We start from the raw sequence: 18873 nt of genomic DNA on the forward strand, positions 1-18873 counted from the left end.
ATTAGAAATGGTAGAACAACAATATTTAACAACTAAAAGTAAAATAAAGTTACAGAGCTATGACAGTATTTTGAGATTTTCCCCCTTTCCTTCCAAATGTTTCGGTCCAAACTTACATACTGTATTAAAATGACAGGAATGACAAAATCTGTAGAGCGGGTAAAAGACAATTGGCACAAATACAATACTGCCTGTTCCTAGACGGGAAAGTACAGTGATCGCTGATATTTCTTGTGGGCCGCTGATTGGCAGCTCCAGTCTCCGGCAGGGCAGTGATGAGTCACAGAGTAAGCAGTAAACTAGATGATATTTTATGGAGAGTGGGATGACAGCTCACAGCACACTGGCATGTCTGTATTCTGCTGGGTATAGAGGCAGAACCACAGCTCCTGTCACTAACAATCCTCTTATTCAGGTGTAGGGAAGAGTCTGGTGAGCAGACAGGACTCTGCATGTGAATATTAAGCAGCTAACTGGAGCTGTGTACTAGGTAACCCATCTGTGTCTGTGTGATAACAACTTGCCGATCCCCACGCTCACGTTCCCCCTCTCCACACTTGGTTCCACGTGCTGGGTTGCCTAATGTAACAAGTCAAATCGAGTGGTTTCAATCCATCATACGACTGACAAAATGTAGTAAATAAATAACCTATTTTTTCTTATCTTGCCAACGCACCGTGAATACACAAACACAGCACACAGAGGGAGAGAGACAGGCCTACGTCACTGAAATTCAGCGCTGAGCGTTGATAAGGTAAATTAACTGCATTGCCAAATGCCAGGATCAATTAGACTGGAGATAGTAGGCAGGCAAAAACACAGATGCATATAAAATATACCCTACAGTGTATTCAAAATTAACATACCGTCATATGACGACAGAGCGCATCTTTACAATGAAGTAAATTTTTTATTAAGAGATCCAACTAATAGGACTGCATTTAATGTAGGGTATCTAGAGAGAATACTTCAAGTCAACCAAGGACTGAAGAAAAGAATATCAATTAAAGAGACTGCCCAGGATCCCCCTTTCTAAGACTCCTTTTCCTCAGTAGTATACTGTATGTGCAGCAATAGCTTGGATAATATTCTCAATAGTTTATTAACTATGCACTCCATTTTGTAACATCCCAGTGAGCTTGTCAAAGACACCTGTTATGTACAACATCCAATAGGAAGAGGCAGAGGGAGACAGGAAGCAGCAACCTGGACCAATCAGGAACCAGGAGGCGTGTCTTAGACTACCTCAATCACTGGCTAAGACAAGTCAGTGCCTTTTCTATGTTATGATTCCCATTCTGAGCCATTAGAAGTTGAATAATATACCGAGCAACCATTTAATATTTACTTAAATAGTGGCATCAACTTCGGTAGTGCTTCACATAGCATAACATTGGGTGTTGTACGACACTGTATTTAGTATTTGTTATGACAAGTGAAACAGTAATAAGATCTTTTAGGTATAAACTCTATTCATACATGCTTACAATGAATAAAAATAGGCAGTAGATGGAAGATGAAGGTGGGCTGGGCGTATCAGGTGGAGTTGGTGTTTGAGTACCTAGCGAAGGACTCTCTAGACCAGTTTCTGTATTTGTTGAGAGAAGTACTGCAAGATTCCAGTTAGCATTTATAGGTCTGGAACGTGGCAAATGGAATGAAGGATGGCGTTCCAGAAGACAATGGTAACCACAAGAGAAGTCTGATATAATTTAAATTTTCACTTTCTAATATAATGTAAGCCTACTAGACAGTCACATCAAATGCAAGCCTGCCATTGACTCTCTTTAAGCCTCTATCCCCTTGATCTGATGTTTCTAGCTTTCACCACTAATGCTGTATTTATATCAGGATGTAGATTGAACCTGTATAAATACATTTTAGCTGGAAATCCTCTTTGAATAAAGGTTATGTAAAACATCTGTAAGTGACATCTGGAAAGATTCATATTTGAACCATCAGCCTCAATTTTTTCATATTCCTAGAAAATCTATCATCTGTGCATCAACAGTTTAAGATCTGCAGCCTACAAAATTTCATTCTATGCAAATGGCTAAAGCTGACAGTTTATCTCTGGTGCGTGCATGTAATCGCACTGAGAAGCGCTGACAACCTGCCATGTACTTACCAAAGGGATGTCATTTTTTTGGAAACATTTGCTTTATGTTTTTGAGCAGGGGGCACTGCCCTAGAATCATCAAGAAGCTGAAACATTAATATTAAGGATATTTCAAGTTCAGAATAAAACCTTTAGGAAATTTGTTCCATGCATGCTGATAGTGCAAAGGGTGTGAAACATATTAACCCTCTGGAAAAGAGCACAGGTTCAAAGAGTTTTTTAATTTTATTTATATATTTTTATTAAGCATAACATGACGTGGGACACAAGGTGTGAGAGGCCAAAAGTAGGAGGGTATACAAAAAGTTTTAGTGGTCTCTTTCCATTTTCTGCTACAGTCCCCACTGCTACATGCTGAAGGTTTGTGCCTAAAAACCTTCTTTACTGGACTGTATGTTATAGATATTCACAAAACTGGCACAAAGATGGCTCAATACTGTCCTTACTCATTAAGGTCAAAGCAAGTGGTTGAGGGGAAAAACACAGGTTTTTTTTTTTAGTGGAAACACTTACCATAGTTATTGTTGCCACTTGCATTTTCAATCTCCAGTACCCACTCTCCTGCAGGGTCCTCATCCCAAGAATGTGTGGTCATGAAAGCCCAGTCATTGAAACCATCACCAGAGAAATCGGGAGGCCTGATGTAGGAATACCAAAGATCAACAAATCAATGTCTTTACCCCGGACACAAAATTATAATTATATAATTCTCACAAGGCAATATAGAAACCATGATATCACTGAAAGCCCCAGTTCTAAGAATTTGCCCATGAGCTATGGACTATGTTCCCAAGGGAGCGATAGGACATACTAACCACCAGGGCTCTGGTCGGTCAAAACACCAACTCCTATTTTACCACAGCCCAACTCCAATTCCTGCTCCAACTTCTTGATAAATGGCTGACAGCTATGGTCAGTCAGAAACAGTAAAGCTCCTAGTATTATTTTGAAGCTGGAGTCGGAAACTTTTTTCCAACGCCACCTAAAATGGTTCAGGACTACAAGACCCGCCAACCACACTGTTATCCCAGCAGATATTACCAAACCAAATTGAGAAGAGGGAAATTTACCTAGAACAGGACATTAAACTAGTTAGGTATTTTTATGAACTGTCATGTTTCTCAGCTTCACAATGACATCTACTAATCTAAGGAAATATCTATAGAACCTACACTTCCCCTGCTTGCCAGAAACCCACAACCTTTGTTTTACCTCTTATGCAAAATTCACAGTGTATAACTCGAATAATCACGTGTATACAATAGATGGATTAACTACTTTGGGGGAAAAAAAAAAAAAACTAATAAGCACTGATTTTTTTTTTTTTTTTTTTTTTTTTTTTATTACTTAGTAATATGCTTTTTATTTTCTAAAGACCAAGTATTATTTTTGCCGTTTTGTGATCAACAAAGTCTCATGTAAACTGGAGTGGGTACAGAAAAGAGTGTGAGTTCCAGCCCTTCACAGTCACATTGTCTCTGCTCTCACTATGGACTATAATGTGATGGTGGAAGAGCTTGGAAGTATTTCTTGAGTATAACAATAATATAGGATTACTGGAGATATGCCACTCAATAAACATATGGCTCAATGACCTATTTGGAATTTGGAAGAAATTGAATTCCACTAAGATGAGAAAAATTGGCTTTTGCCTGATGGCCATTGGCTATTTACCTTCTTACGGATCAGTACTCCAGAATAATAGGTTCAGCAGCATGAACTCAAGTCTTTTTTATTGATACAGACAACAGTCCTATATAGGAGCCTGCTAGGGTTGGTAGGTTGTAGACCTGTCTCAAACCTTGAAAAAGGTATAGTGGGTCTGGACCTTATTCAATGATATATAAAATAAAAAAACATGCCTTGGCAAGTAAAAAATTACTTGCATAGGCAACTAAGTATTTCAGGGAATTTACTTGTTTTTGGCTTTGATTTTGCAAATCTGATTGTTGGTCAACCCATTTAACAAAAAAATATGATTACACCTTCCACGGTTTTATGCATTTTAACACTGGGCTTTCCTAGTTAATATGTAATATCGAAGTGACCGATCCCTTCTACAAGTGTCTGAACAAAACTGACAAACACAAAGCTTTATATAAATTTCAATAGTTACAAACTTGTAATCTGGCAGAAAAATCAGTTAGTGTGAATCACATAAGACAGGTCAGTGTCAATAGAAGATAAATATAAAAGAAGAATTCAGTTTTTCAATATGTTGAGAAATGCAGCCTGTCAGATAACAATATCTTGCTTCCACAATGTGGTTACCTAGGCGCCAGCAGACAGGAGCGGGTGCCCATAGGACTTGTCAGATACATGGCGAGGTCTCCTCTTCGATTGTAGGACATGGTTAGCCTGGCTTGAACATGCTCTAAAGTGCTGATGTAATTGGACATCCCGTTGCAGGGCTCCACTTTTCGCCTGACTTCCAATCGCTTCCCTATGTCCCTAGGAATCAGAACAACGTTTAGTTATGCCAATTAGCGATCATGTTTGGCAAACGAATAAGAATGTGAATTATTTAGGTCACTTGCCATCACAGTCGCTCATTAACTGGGAGCCTTAAACAATGGATCTTAAAACAATTGCAATATGGCTTTGGAACATAGTAAGATGTTAAAAAAAATACTCGGCTGAATGAGCAAGCACACATGAGAAAAATGTATAATTACAATTACATGTCAGAGGTCTATCCTCCCTTCTGGGTACCAATTCATCTCCAGACAAAGAGACCAATCAATACACACAACATACAATAGCGGACAGAATGATACAGCACACTACTGATTTGCCAATGTAGGCGCCGCTGGTGCCAATGCCTTCCCTACTTTGCCAGAATGTGGTTGGGGCACAGACAGCAGAACAGAATACCTGCCAATGAACCAGGTGTTCCAACCACATCCCACTGTTCATTGTTTCAGATAATAGCGCAACATCTATCTTTTACAATAAAAAAATACATGGCTATGGGCAAAGATAGAAAGCAATATATTCTCCTGTATTACAAAGCAGTTCAGAAGTAAATATGCAAAGGTACCAGGTTTCAGGGAACAAAGGGAACATTCCTGTGGCCCTGGAGGAAACATATATCTGTTGCGGATATGTCCAGGAACAGATGGGAGAAAAACTAAAAAGGTTATTGGAATCAGTCAACTTAACCCTAAGCACAAGCAGTGCAGGAGATAGTGCGGCAGCTGTTTCCCCCTGCAAGGCTTCATTCATGCTCAGTTGCACAGAAGCCTCATTGAGCCCCTGGCTTTGACCCAGTGAGGTGTGAATAGTTTGTGTGTCTAAATCCCCCAAAGAGCCAAATCCAGGTAATACGCAGTCTGTTCCCAGGACTGACTGAGCATTTATATCTTAGTGAAGAGTAGTGTTAGCAATAACAGCAGGAGCTGTATCCATTTACATGTGTTCTTCACAGAAACTACAAAATGATATATTCTCCTTTCTGGGAAATGCCAAAGAATGAGAGTCTTGTTCACTTGATGAACTCATTGCAGTAAAGAGTAGGTACATCAGAACTTCATCATCTAAAAGGTCAGATCTTCCCAGTATTGCCATCTAAGCAGGGCTTGTGGGAGATGGTAGTGGCACATTTTATTTTATTCATTGCTTTTGATCTCTAAAGAAAAAAAAAAGTCAGATTCCGGCACCTGATGATGTAACCACAGGATACCTTTTTATCATCTCGTAAACTAGATAAAGACTGAAGATGCTATTCTGATCAGTTCAATAGTTCTCTAAAGAATATGATTTAGTAACATTAATGGTAATAGCCTTCCTTTAATTCCCAGCTACACTCCAGCCAAGTACTTGAGAGCAATAGTACAGCTTGCAGACCATTTATTTTAATTGATGTCTCGCAGTTTACTTCTAATTGGCACGACGATCTGAGAGCGGAACACAATACGCACAATCAGACGACCAGTGGTGACACTTCCACCCTGCGCCCCATACACTGGCTCTAGTCGTGGCTGCAGTAATTAAGGTATAGTCTGCAGCGCCGCATGCGGAAAATGACTCACACGCCATCGCAAGGAGATTATGCTGACCTCATAAAACAGGGGCCAGTGTGCATGAACAAGACTCCTGTGCAATTTGGAACGCAGTTGTACAGGCCGACACAAAATGTGCTGGAGTCCCGAGATGCAGAAGACAACAAATTTAGGTCATAAATCGTTGTGGTTGCAGGCACGGTTCCATGGCTCACAATAAACTCATTTTATTCACTGGATAATTTATCTTTTGAAACACACCATAAATTAATACAGCTATGCTTAAAAGCGCTGCATTGTTTTAATGCCAATTTTTATGCTGCGGCACATTACTAAAATTTTAAAGTGACAAGAGCTGTTTTTGGGGAGGAGGCGTGCAGTGTCCAAACTGCATTAATAAAATGGATGGCGAGCAGACCCAGGGAAGAGGACTTATATTACTTCCCATTAAAGTTCCAAGGCACTTAGGAATTACTTGGAACATGCTTAAGTAGTGCCTTGAAGAAAGCAACTGCAGCAGTTGTAGGGATCCTCCAAGATAAGAATTTTCCATCAGGGCTTCCCCAGTCATCTGAAGTGTAGGAAATTACTGATAGAATTATTTTATATAATTGCAAATCTCCTCCTGAGTCATCCACAGCATGCGAACAAGCAGTACGAGCATTATTCAGTATACACATTTCAATTCTGTAACAATGCCATTACAGCTAACCATTCCTTCTGTATGTCCAGATGGCACGAAAGAAACAGGATTGAAATCTGCATTACTCACTTGGGTTCTGTCAGAATGTTAATGACACATTTTCTCTGGGGTCCAACGGTGGTCCAGTTTTTAGCCAAAGCAACCATAGCACCGGCATCTAGCAGTCCGTAGCCGAAAGAATGGCTGACTGTAACACAGAAACACATCAAATGTTAAAAAGCAAATATGCTGAAAAGTGAGACAAGAAAACAAGCAGCGTCTGTGAAAATGCCCAGCACTGTGTAATAGTAAGTCTTACAAAACTAGTTCTAGCATGTACATTATCCTGAGGTGACTGCACCAGCGCACAGGGCTCAGGTAATAATTTCATGCTGCATGAATACAGAAAAGAGCAGATAAACACATTACACCCTATGAGAACATATTCAAACACATTTGTTAACAAAAAAGGACACTGTAAAAAATAGCTTGTCAATCACTCCGGACATTTTATGCATCAGCTGCTAGTTCAATAAGGTAAAACAATGGCCTTAGAAATTTGGAGGGCTTCTTTCTGCTAAAAATTTCTACTTCTCCTAATAAAGGACAACTCTGCAATATTACACCTCAATATATTGGTGCATTACAGGAACTTGAAGCTTTACTCAATAGGTGAGGGACCTACGGCTCTAGAGCCACAGTGACTCCTGGATGTACAACTTTTGTGAGGCCTCAGCAGACTCCTTGAACGAATACCGAACACAGATGTGAAGCAGGCCATAGGAATAGATTGTATGGAGCACAGTTTAACATGCACATTCCATTTAAAAGTCTATGGGACGGACAATGGTGTCACAGGACTCATGGTAGACTGTCACTCCTCACTGCAGGAGATGCATTCAAGAGGACATCAGACACGCAACCCTACTTCTCAGGAGAGGTAGAACAGTGCCAGTAACTTACACCTTTCCAGTGAATAGGTGATAAATGTTTATCATTATTATCTTAAGCCTCATTCACATTACTGTATTGTACTTTGGCTTTACAATCCTTGTTCCAGATGCAAGTCCCACTGCAGTTCTATTAAACTGAACAACTAAGCATTAGGCCAGGGGTGCTCAAACTACGGCCCGCGGGCCAAGGAAATTTTTGCGGCCCGCTGGCAGGGGCGCACCTATTGCTCACTAATGGGGAATCCAGTACAGGTTTCCCAGTTAGTGAGTGATTTCTGCTTTCAGCTCTATGTGCAAATGCACAGAGCCAAAAGCAGTCAGTGTAGGCCACGTAAGTAATCAGCTCCTGCAGTCAGAAGAGGGAGGGAGGTGCGTACTGAGGAGCAGATAATACTGTGTGTGGGGTGTACTGAGGAGCATATAATACTGTGTGTGTGTGTGGGGGTGGGGTGTGTACTGAGGAGCATATAATACAGTGGGGGTTGTACTGAGGAGCATATGATACTGTGTGTGGGGCGTACTGAGCAGATAATACTGTGGGGGAGCATACTGAGGAGCATATAATACTGTGTGTATGTGTGTGTGGCGGAGCTACTGTGGAACGTCTAATCCTAATTTTTTAAACTATATTTCGGCCCTCTAATGATCTGAGGGACAGTGAACTGACCCCCCTGTTTTAAAAGTTTGAGGACCCCTACATTAGGTTGTTACATCTGAAATAGAGACTGCTGAATCAGGCCTGACAGGAATAGTACAATACGACAGTTGAGGCTTCTTGGGTTACCTTTCCTTCCAACTCCATTTGTGATCCAGTCGTTGGCATTAAGATGTGCTGGGTTTGATGTCCGAACCACTAGATGTTGCATATCTCTCCACGTGAGATTGTTACTGCGAATAGATGGAAAAAGATCATTACATAGACAACCAGAACAGAACAATGCTGCTGGATCATTGGCCTTTAGATAGCCACACACGACTAAAGCCGCTCCCCTGGACAGCCACTTGTATGTGTGAAACTTGTTTGCAACTCCATATTTTGTAAGTGACAGTAATCATTGTGTTGCCATGGAAACAGTGGTGCTCTCTGTATAATAAGCCGCTCTTTATCTGTCAGATTTATAATAGTCAGGACGCCTGACAGACACTTAAAATATTTAACCTCTTATTCCCAAAGGACTCCAAAATACATTTTCTAACTATATTACTAAATCTAAGAGTGAAAAACCTGATGTGATCATCGCCGTACACGGAAAGCTGGTATCAGCAACCATAAATTAACACCCATCAAGTTCTCCCAAATACGTCAATGTCGTTACAGAGTGCAAAAATATAGAACAACGAGAAGGATCATCGGAGCCCGGAAGTACAAACAAACAATTGTTGCTGGCAGGTGGATAAATTTAGGAAAAAATATAAGTGGAAAACTTTTTTTTTTTTTTTTAAAGAATAAAGCTAGTATACGCCACAGGATAGCTGTTCAGTTGGATGCAAGGTTTAGGTTTACACCTGCATCAGTTTGTTAGGGGCTACATCGCATATTCAGTCAAAAAAAAAAACTGCAGGGAAAAAAATAATAATAAAAAGAGTAGAGAATGCTATTTTGTTGGGTAATGAGGGAAGCACACGGTAATAGAAACCCAACAAACAGCATTAGACTCAATGTGGTTCATTGCTGTTGGTGTACAGCACCTGACAACCTGACGCTGCACTTGCTTTCTTTTTGGGCACTGTATCAGAATAGAGAAACAAAATTGGAGAGGTGAATATAGTATAAGGAAGCTAAACTGATGCAAAAAGCAATAACAGTTTTTTTTGTATGAAATCAAACCCAGCAGGAGTACCAGACACTATGCTTGGTTATTACAACATTTTGGAAAGGTACCATTTTGTTTTTGCTCATCCTCACCACCTCCATTTGTTGTCACCTTTGTTCGGCTTATACAGTGAAACCTCGGAGATTACCGCCCAGGGCAGAGCCCACATGTTGCAGAACAGCTGTATTTTTTTTATTACAGGTTTTCTGTAGTTTTTTGAGCCAAAGCCAATATTGGCCTCAGAGAGGAAGGGGAAATATAAAGGAAGGACTTACACTCACAAATTATTTCACATGTGACTTTGGCTCAGAAAACTAAAAGTAAAACCTGCAACAAAAAATACAGCAAAATCTGCACGAGGCCTCAGCCAAAAACCGCATTGAAAATTGGTCTTCCAGAGAAATGGTCTTGTCGAAGAAGTGGCTGATATCTATAAAGCATAGGGAGACTAATGGTGTTGTTAAATGGGTGGTTTTCTCAAAAAGGTAAGTGTTAGAGAGGTTGCTCTGAATTTAGAACTTTACTGTCGGTGTATGACTACGTGCTTTGTTATATCCTGAAAACCCAACTGTGAAACAAATGGTAAGGTTGCAACATGCTATGGCCGCCTATACAAAATGGTCCCAAACTAATACGTACTTTGCCTCCAGCGCAAGAGCAATGATTCCTGCAGCCAGGGGTGCTGAAGCAGATGTCCCAGTGTGAGTGTCTGTACATTTCTGTCTTAAATCAGTTGTTACCTGAAGGAATAAGAAATCTGAATGAGAAAACATTGTTCAAGATCACAGCACGATCAACAGCTGCTGGCCTACAGACTAAAAGTGCCATCTCCAGGCATCAAGTGATCTAGCTAAATGCAAGGCTATGGGTTTCCCTCCAGGATTGATGAATTTGTTTTTCTCCATCCTGATATCTACAATACTACAACTAATGTCAATCATTAATCACTGGCATGTCAATAGCAGCTATATATTGTGATGTATTATTTGTATTATGTGGTCTGTGACATTATTATATGTATATAACACCACCGGATAGACTATCACTTGTCTGGATAAGTTGCTTCTGAGTAGTGCAAAATGGAAACAGCAGAACCAACAAACAAGACAGAAATGCTCTGATATATTAATAAAAAAATAAGTACAAATGGCTACAAAAAATTAAATGAATCTAGTTTAATGTGATGCTGAGCTTGGAGAGTTACATATATAATTACAATTGCTTTGGGTGTCATAGGAGCAATGGCAGCTAAAGTCATCACGTGACCACATGTGGAATCTATAAACCATGCTGTACCTCTCCATGTCCCAATTCACAAAAGTGTGAAGTCAGAAACCTACTGGAAATTTGCAGACTGCCTTGAATTACAATATAGCGGTTTTTACATGCAGTCATCACCATTGAATCTCTCCAAACACCAAGAAGAGCAATTCATTGATATTCAGTGACTCCATTGTTTTATTTCCCAAATGTATCTAAAATTAAAAATCATCACAGCAAAAATATCTTTATTAAAAAAGTCTTTTTGAGAAGGGGTTGGGGGGAGTGCTTGACCGCTTTATGCAGGGATTGTTTGAGAGAATGTATCTTCATGGTTGCGGAAAACAAAGTTGCTTAAGGCTAAAGTCTCATGTGGCGTAAACGCTGTGGTTTGGCTGTGGCCCACCCTCCGGACTAGGCTCATTCATTTTGGGCCTACTCTGGAGCGGGAAGCCACGACTGACAGTCGCGATAGGCATATTTTGGTCCCGATTTTGACACTATCCATGAGGGTATCACATGGGGGTATCACATGGGGGTATAAGGGACCCAGTTCCGAAAAGTGGGGGACCCCACAGGTCAGCTCTCCAGTCAGACACTTATCACCTATTCTTTGGATAAGTGATGAGCTCTAAAAACATTACAAAACCCCTTTAAACCCTGTATAAAAATGGTCAGAAAATAAGATTGGATCAAGCAAACCAACATGTACACAACTTCCTCGTGCCTAATGTCCTCAAAACCAGTTATCAACTTCAAACACGTGTTAAAAAAATATTACACTGACCACCCTTAGCTTTTCCCGAAATGTCATGGCATGGGGCCAGAGAGAAAACAAACACTCTTTGTTCAAGCTATATGTTGTAACGTTAAAAAAGCAATGTAAGCCAAAAGGCAAACAGAAAGGAACACACTTTGTAACAGCCAGGGAATGGATATGGTCCAGGACTATCCAGCCCACATCATCTATGTTGTGCAAGTACATGCAAGCGTCTTTTTATTATAAGGATAACAATTATTATAAGTAACAATCCTAAACTAAGCAGCCTGATATTATGTAATTTCTTTAATGAATCCTTGGCATTCAGCTGTTATGCAAATGTTCAAATTCTCTGCGGCACTGCAAGTCCTCTGGTCAGAGGTACCTTCATATATTAAAGGGCCTACGTGAAGAACAGGTACTCAATATCAGATCGGCCTGACATCCAGAACACCCACCGATCAGCTTGATCTCAGCAGCGGATACACAGAGAATGTAGTAGGAAGCAGACCACTGTTCTCGGTGGCGAGGCCAAACCAGGTTATGGCAGATCACTTCCCACTGACTGAGAGCTGATACGCAGGAACCTGAACTAGGCGCTTGCTTGGTAGATGTTTGCTGTAGCTGATCGGTGAGGGTGTCAGCCCCTTAACCCCCAATCTGATGTTTATTACCTATTCTTAGGATAGGTCATACAGTTTAGCCTGGAAAACCCCATTAATCCAAACCTTATATGCTATTCCTAAAAGGACATATGGAATTTTTAAGAGTCACCAATACTTTGAGAGGTTAGTCTCATTTTTTACATGAGGATATGGCTCGGTTAACACTGGCTTTATGACTTTCATTTCACAAGACCTAGGATCATTATGATTTTTATAAACAGTTATCATATAACCGGATTCACATTTGACTTAATAGAATCGAGGTCAGCTTTGAAGATCAATTAATAACAGTGACCCCAGCTAATGACATTACAAGCAGCATAAATCTAAGATAAGCCAGAAGAGAAGAAGGAAAGAGTTACTGTCATTGCACTGTAAATTGAGAAATGACACAATACAATACTCACAATCTGCTTTTCATTCTGGTTGCCACTGCTGTATGTGGTTGCCAGCGTAGAGGAGCAAGCCTCACTGTACCACGGTACATTGCCAAGCTGGGTGGTGCTGCTAATAGACAACGTATAGATGCTGTTTGTGTATCCATCACAATTGCAGCTGTCTTGTTCTTTCCCACCATTCCCAGATGCCCATACATATATAGAGCCCAAACCATTACGCCCCTGCAAGAAAATAAGAAGAAATTTATAATGCTAGTAAAAGACGTTGCTAACTTACTGCTGAAGAACTAAAATCATTGCCAATTCTGATGATACAAATGCAGGTAGAATCATTAGTCATCAGGTATAACTGGAACACAAGTTTCACAATTTTTCTTTAACAGATCCTAAACCATGTTTTTCCTGAGTCATTTTAATGAAGATCATTATTGTCAAAGGCAAGATAACAATAAAAGGCAACACGTCAAGCTCTGAATATCTGACAGTTACAAGAACAAGAACAAATCTGAACAAGAAAATACAACACTTCTGTTATAAATATGGAGGAGATCCACTATTGATAAGTTATTGACTTGTTCAGTATTTCGGTGTATAAAAAGGAACATGAAAAGTTTAAACATTAAGATAATACATACCTGGTTCACACCTCGAAAGAAGGCTTCTTCGGCAAGATGAGCCGGACCATCCACAGTTTTGCCATCATCTTCTGGTCCCCAACTGGCACTGTAGATGTGAACGTGGTTGGGGTTTAGCCCTAGAGATCTGGCTTCAACTGCATCAGTAACTTCACCATCCAACATCCGAACACCTACAGTACAAAAAAAAAAAAATAGTGTCATTGTGTAAAACTATTATCCACACTTATGAACCTTCACACGTAAGAGTCTACACATTATCACATCAGCTTGTGTAGCATATATGAAATCAGTCCCCAGCAAAGTCAAGGAACAAACCTCGCCATAACAATTTTACACATTTGGGGTAGATTTAGTAAAAGGGAGTCTGTCAGCAGTAAACTGGTTTATAGAGGCTATACTACAATGACCAAATATGGCTGTTTTTCACTTTGGAGCTCCATTTTCATGAAAATCCTTGATTTACTCATATGCAAAAAAGAGAAAAGTACACAAGAAGCATGCCTTAGTTTGCCTGGGCTTTGGTTTCAGCTCTAGACCTCAAGGCCTCATGTTTATAAGACGGACGTGGTGTACGCCGCTGTATGGTTATCAGACGGTACGGTTATAAGCTGTTTCTCAATTGTGGAGTATCTTGTGCCTGAGTTATGTACTTGGATTTCAACTGTAGTTTATGGCCCTTCTCGCGTTTCTCCCACTTTTTACCAAAATCGGGAGATAAGCACACCATACAAAAAGGTGCATTTCTGGCCCCAAATGACACCATTTTATGATTAGATTCTGGCACACTGCCAGCAGTGAAACATTGTTTGTAAGATTTCCTGCATGTTCCTTAAACAGGTTTCCAGAAATCTTGCATAAAACAGACGCTAAATCTACAAACTATCACGGGGTTAATCCTAGTCTACTATTTAGAGTAATGTGGGAAGGATTCTGCTTTATCAGGCAGCCTAAAGAAATTCCAGTGCTTAAAAATTACATTTTGGGGGAATTAAAACTACATATAGGCGCATTAATGCTAAAGCTCCACATTACAGTAAGGTAGTTTTTTTTTTTTAGGCAAAGCTAGGAGTGGATTGAGCAGAAGGTAGAAGTATAAGAACTTCCTATATGTTCTCCATTCCTTTTGCAGCCATTCTTATCTTTGGCTCAAAAAACCGCAACAAAAAAAAGTTGCGTTTCCACAACATGGGGCCTCAGCCTAACATAGTAAAAATTGACTTCCCTTTCCGCCATCCTCTGCTGCCAAGGCTGCTGCATTTCTTGTGGCCCCATGCATATCATTTTTATGCACTGAAAACCCTTTTAAAGCCAGAGACAGACTTAAGGGAGATTTTCTGGGTTACTTATATTGCTGACATATGAATATTAGATCGGTAGGTGTCAGAGACCGAGCAACTGATACAAAGAGAATGGAGCAGGAGGTAGACAGCGCTGTTCTCTGTGTAGTGGCCAAACTCCCATTCATAGCATAGCATTCATAGCATAGCTCCCATTCAGATGAAGGTCATCAGTATTTTCAACCTGGAAAACCCCTTTAAGTTGAACCCTGCCCCTCAACAGGAGGGCTTACATATATAATTGTATATTCCAGTTTAGACTGCTACAGGAGACAGAACAGGACATTAAAGAAATAACTGCTGGAAGCTTTTGTGCATTTGCTACATTACACATTCCCGGGGATAGCGATCGCATTGTTTAGAAGGCAGATAATGAGAGAGAGACGTGAAAGAAATGTCATTACATTACTAAAACAGGAGGCAATTCTGTCATAATGGTGTTATATTGATCATCTTATCTTTTTTGCAAAGGAGCACAAAAGCATTGAACCTTACTAAAGACTGCAATGGATTTTAGATCATGAATATAATAGCTTTGCTTTTGGTGGCAAAAAAACCCAAAACATGCCGACAAAAAGCCACTTGTTGATCCTTGTGTATATAAGTAGTCAAGTTATAGATAGAAGGAATCCTGACTGCTTTGAGCAAGAGCTTAGGCTATGCACACAACTTTGTGATGTACATAGCATGTCCTCAGCCAGAAGGCGGCCATTGGAAGGTCTTTACTCCGCCTCAGTCTTGCCGCTACTCAATACAACAGTACCCAGTAAAGTAAAATACCGTAATTGCGATATACATTAGGGCCCACTGGATGGTAGACATCACAGGCATCTGTTTAATATTCTAGTGTAGAAGTTAAAAGAAGGCCTTAAATGAGATGTGAAGAGAGACTTATTGGGCCACTGTCTGACCACGTGGCTCGGTAACATATGAGCCTATAAACATACACAGACAAATGCAGCCACAGGGCACAGAGCCTAATATGAGCAATTACAATCCATATACAATGCAGCAGAACATGTTGGTGCTATAATAGGAAAAAAAATTATAGCGATGAAAACTATTCCACTAAGAAACATTTATATGTACCTGTATGTATGAAAATTACCTGCAACCAGTAATTTACAATCAATCAAAATAGTCATGTATTTCTTTACCTCCAATCTTGGCATTATAAGCTATTCCAACGCCACAGATCCCATTATTTGCCACCGCAGCCACTTCTCCTGCACAGCGTGTTCCATGCCTAGGAATAAAACACATCATTTCATTGAATAGTTCATTTATATTGCCAAAGTGAAATGGTTAATTCCTTGAGCAGTATTTCTTTACTTTTACATTTGAGCCTAATCCCGTAAATAAGACAAGGCGAGATATATCATTATAGATGCCAATGCCTCCTGAGCATGGTGTAGACACAGGATGTTAGTATATATGGCGTTATTTTTTTTCTGAAAGGCTTATGTTCTAGTATTGCAGTCATTGAAAAAGCCTATATGTTGTAGGATGTGTTCCCCTTTATAGTCGCCTATTTACAAATGCAAGGAGTTTATAGAGACTCTCTCACAGTCTGCGTCAGTTCCCATCCAGCTCCACAGAGACAGGACGTAAGTTCTTGCCACTATATTAGGGCTCGTCTTTCACACCAAACTGAGACTAGAACAGATTCTTCAGAGGTGAATGAAGTGGAGCATTGTGTAGACAGGACATTAATCTTATTTGTCTTCTACATCTCCTACCACAGGCAGGATCCACAGTTCTGAAAGGCAAACACTAAGAAGTACATGAGTTTGGCAGAAGCATCTTTGGTGTGCCCAAGGACCATCCGCCTGTTTAACCCTTCACAGATCATGCTCCTATGAAGGTGATAACCTGCAAGAGAGTCACTTGCGGGTTATTATATATAGTGTTCTCATGCATATATATTATATACACACACTAAAGTTTCATATTAGAAGATATAACTGCTCTAACAATATTCTCCATAAGGCTGCCGCCACACTGAATAATGGATATTTCAGAATATTAGGTCAAAAAACAAACTAAAAGAACGTACATTAATAATAAAAATGCATTAAAGAAGGGCATTTGCTTTTAACCCCTGATCAAAGTAAAGTAAAACAAAGTCACAAAACCGTAAGCTATAAAATATACAAAACTGCCATCACTTAAATATGACACAAGTAGTCAGCACTTTTAAGCCATAGCATAAAAAGTCAAGTACTGTGAACGGCATATCCTAAGGGGCCACAAACATAACAAGAATGCTGCCTACCCCACATAAAACTGCACAGCGCAGGTTTCTTCTCGCTTGCAGTTCTCCAGAGTATCATTTGTAGCTGCAAAATTCCTGGATGGTTATAGTCCTACAAATTTTACAAGTAGACAGTGTTCGGGAAAAGCTTATAAATCAACCCTTAAAGCAGCAGGTTTACTGGACCATGAAAAAAAACATGCGCACTGAAGGCTATGTTAGATCCCACACTAGTTAGCTAGCAAGGGAGCAGACCTACAGCAAAAGCAAATGAAAAAGGAGGTCAAAACAAAAATGGAAGAATTGATACATAAAACATATCAGAAATGATAAAACTGTATACATTATGCAATTAATAAACATACTTGCTAAAATCAGAATACCCTATTAACCCCAACAATGAATATCAACAATTCTGATGATATACCAACGTATTAGAAAAAAGCTCTTAGTGCTGATATCTGCACCTTCAAGATTCTTGTCAAACCCTGCCTGGAGGAAATCCAGAATCACAGCAATGTTGGGCTTACCTAAGGGATACGGCTCTAACCCTGCAAAGCTGTTAAAGGTCTTCCATACCCTCAGGTAAATGTCAGATGCCACAAATTTTGCCTGCTAATAAGGTGGATATAACTTAGCTGTCAGATGTACTGCTCTTTAGGATTGCCTCTTCAATATACAGTACTAGTTATTTTTATTTTCTTTTTAATAAAAGGATAGCCTACTGGACCTGTAACCTTCTACTGTAGAGACAGCCATGGTTCAGCTATCAACAAACTTATGCAGTTGTCTCTTGGACCAAAAATGAAGGAACAAGAATTGGGCTGATGGTAAATCAGCAGGGAGCCTGGCCCATGGGAACCCCGCTTCAGCACGCGGCTTCCCAAGAGATTTATAGAAAAAAGCAACTCCTTCCTGGTTAGCACACGCTAGGAAGCTTCTCTATTTCCACGGCCTTTTGAGTCAAATCTTTTTATTATTTAGGGTTCTACAAATTAATACATGGTACAATGTAATATAGCGAGGAATGAGTCACAATTGTAATGGCTTGATAGCTTACTTATGACATGTAAAAGGTTTGTAAGAAGGGAAGAAGGGGAGGAAGAGTGTAAGGGCGGTTTGGGGTGTGGGAGATATTTTTGCAAGGCCTTGTCGAATATCACAGAACGCAGAATCACACAAAGTTCTGCAGTGATGAATAGGCCACAGTAATATTGGATAAAATGAAGACAAGGTTTGGTCTTTCAGACTGATGTAGATCTACAGTAGGAGTAGGACTAATCTTAAAGAAACAAAACTAGGTACAGTGAAAGAATGTCTTATTCAAATAGCAGGACAGACAACTCATTTCCTCAAAGGGATGGGAGGTTATTTTGGAAACATTAGCTAAAGAGGGGTAATGTTTGAGTGCTTTATCCCATATAGAGCAATTCTCCTTGTCAAGGGGATATTCTCTCTTAAAAGGCTTTCCAGGATTACAATATTAAAAACCTATCCTTAGAATAGATCATCAGCTTCAGGTAGAGGAGGTCCAACACCCGAAACCTCCACCAATCAGCTGTTTGAAGAGATCACATCATTTGGGTAATGGGCTCTTCTTCCAGCGCCATTCACTTGACTGGCTACTAAGCAGCTCACAGGCTATGTGATAACTGTACCAGAAAGGTGAAAGATTCTGGATAATCCCATCCCACACAATGCGGGAAAAAACACTGCGGAAAACCTGCTTTTTCAAAAAAACGCAGAATGTCAATTTCACCTGTGGAAACGTTCGCATTTTCCCTATAGTCTTAATAGGGGAAAAAACAAGATAAAAAAAACACACAGCAAAAACCAGAATCTTGGTACCCTTGCTGAACAGTTGTTTTTTAAAAAAAATTTTTAAGACACCTCAGATGTGTTACAGCCTTTATTTTTTACATAGCTCTGTCCACATCCATGTTGAACATTCAATAGCAGCTGTACAACCTTAATGGTACATTCACACGGCGG

General features: G+C 40.0%; 1 protein-coding gene across 1 annotated transcript in view; it reads right to left on the minus strand.

The window, feature by feature from the left end:
* Nucleotides 1–18873, minus strand: part of FURIN (furin, paired basic amino acid cleaving enzyme) — a 155031-nt gene that overhangs the window by 23465 nt on the left and 112693 nt on the right. The window contains exons 7-14 of the mRNA XM_075273383.1: nucleotides 15785–15873; nucleotides 13288–13460; nucleotides 12662–12874; nucleotides 10209–10309; nucleotides 8540–8643; nucleotides 6893–7010; nucleotides 4391–4570; nucleotides 2633–2757 (exon numbers count right to left, since the gene is read on the minus strand). Of these exons, the coding sequence (XP_075129484.1) occupies nucleotides 2633–2757; nucleotides 4391–4570; nucleotides 6893–7010; nucleotides 8540–8643; nucleotides 10209–10309; nucleotides 12662–12874; nucleotides 13288–13460; nucleotides 15785–15873 (1103 nt within the window). The remainder of the gene's footprint in view (nucleotides 1–2632; nucleotides 2758–4390; nucleotides 4571–6892; nucleotides 7011–8539; nucleotides 8644–10208; nucleotides 10310–12661; nucleotides 12875–13287; nucleotides 13461–15784; nucleotides 15874–18873) is intronic.

This window comes from Leptodactylus fuscus, chromosome 5 (assembly GCF_031893055.1).
Source record: "Leptodactylus fuscus isolate aLepFus1 chromosome 5, aLepFus1.hap2, whole genome shotgun sequence".
In the NCBI taxonomy this organism is placed as follows: domain Eukaryota; kingdom Metazoa; phylum Chordata; class Amphibia; order Anura; family Leptodactylidae; genus Leptodactylus; species Leptodactylus fuscus.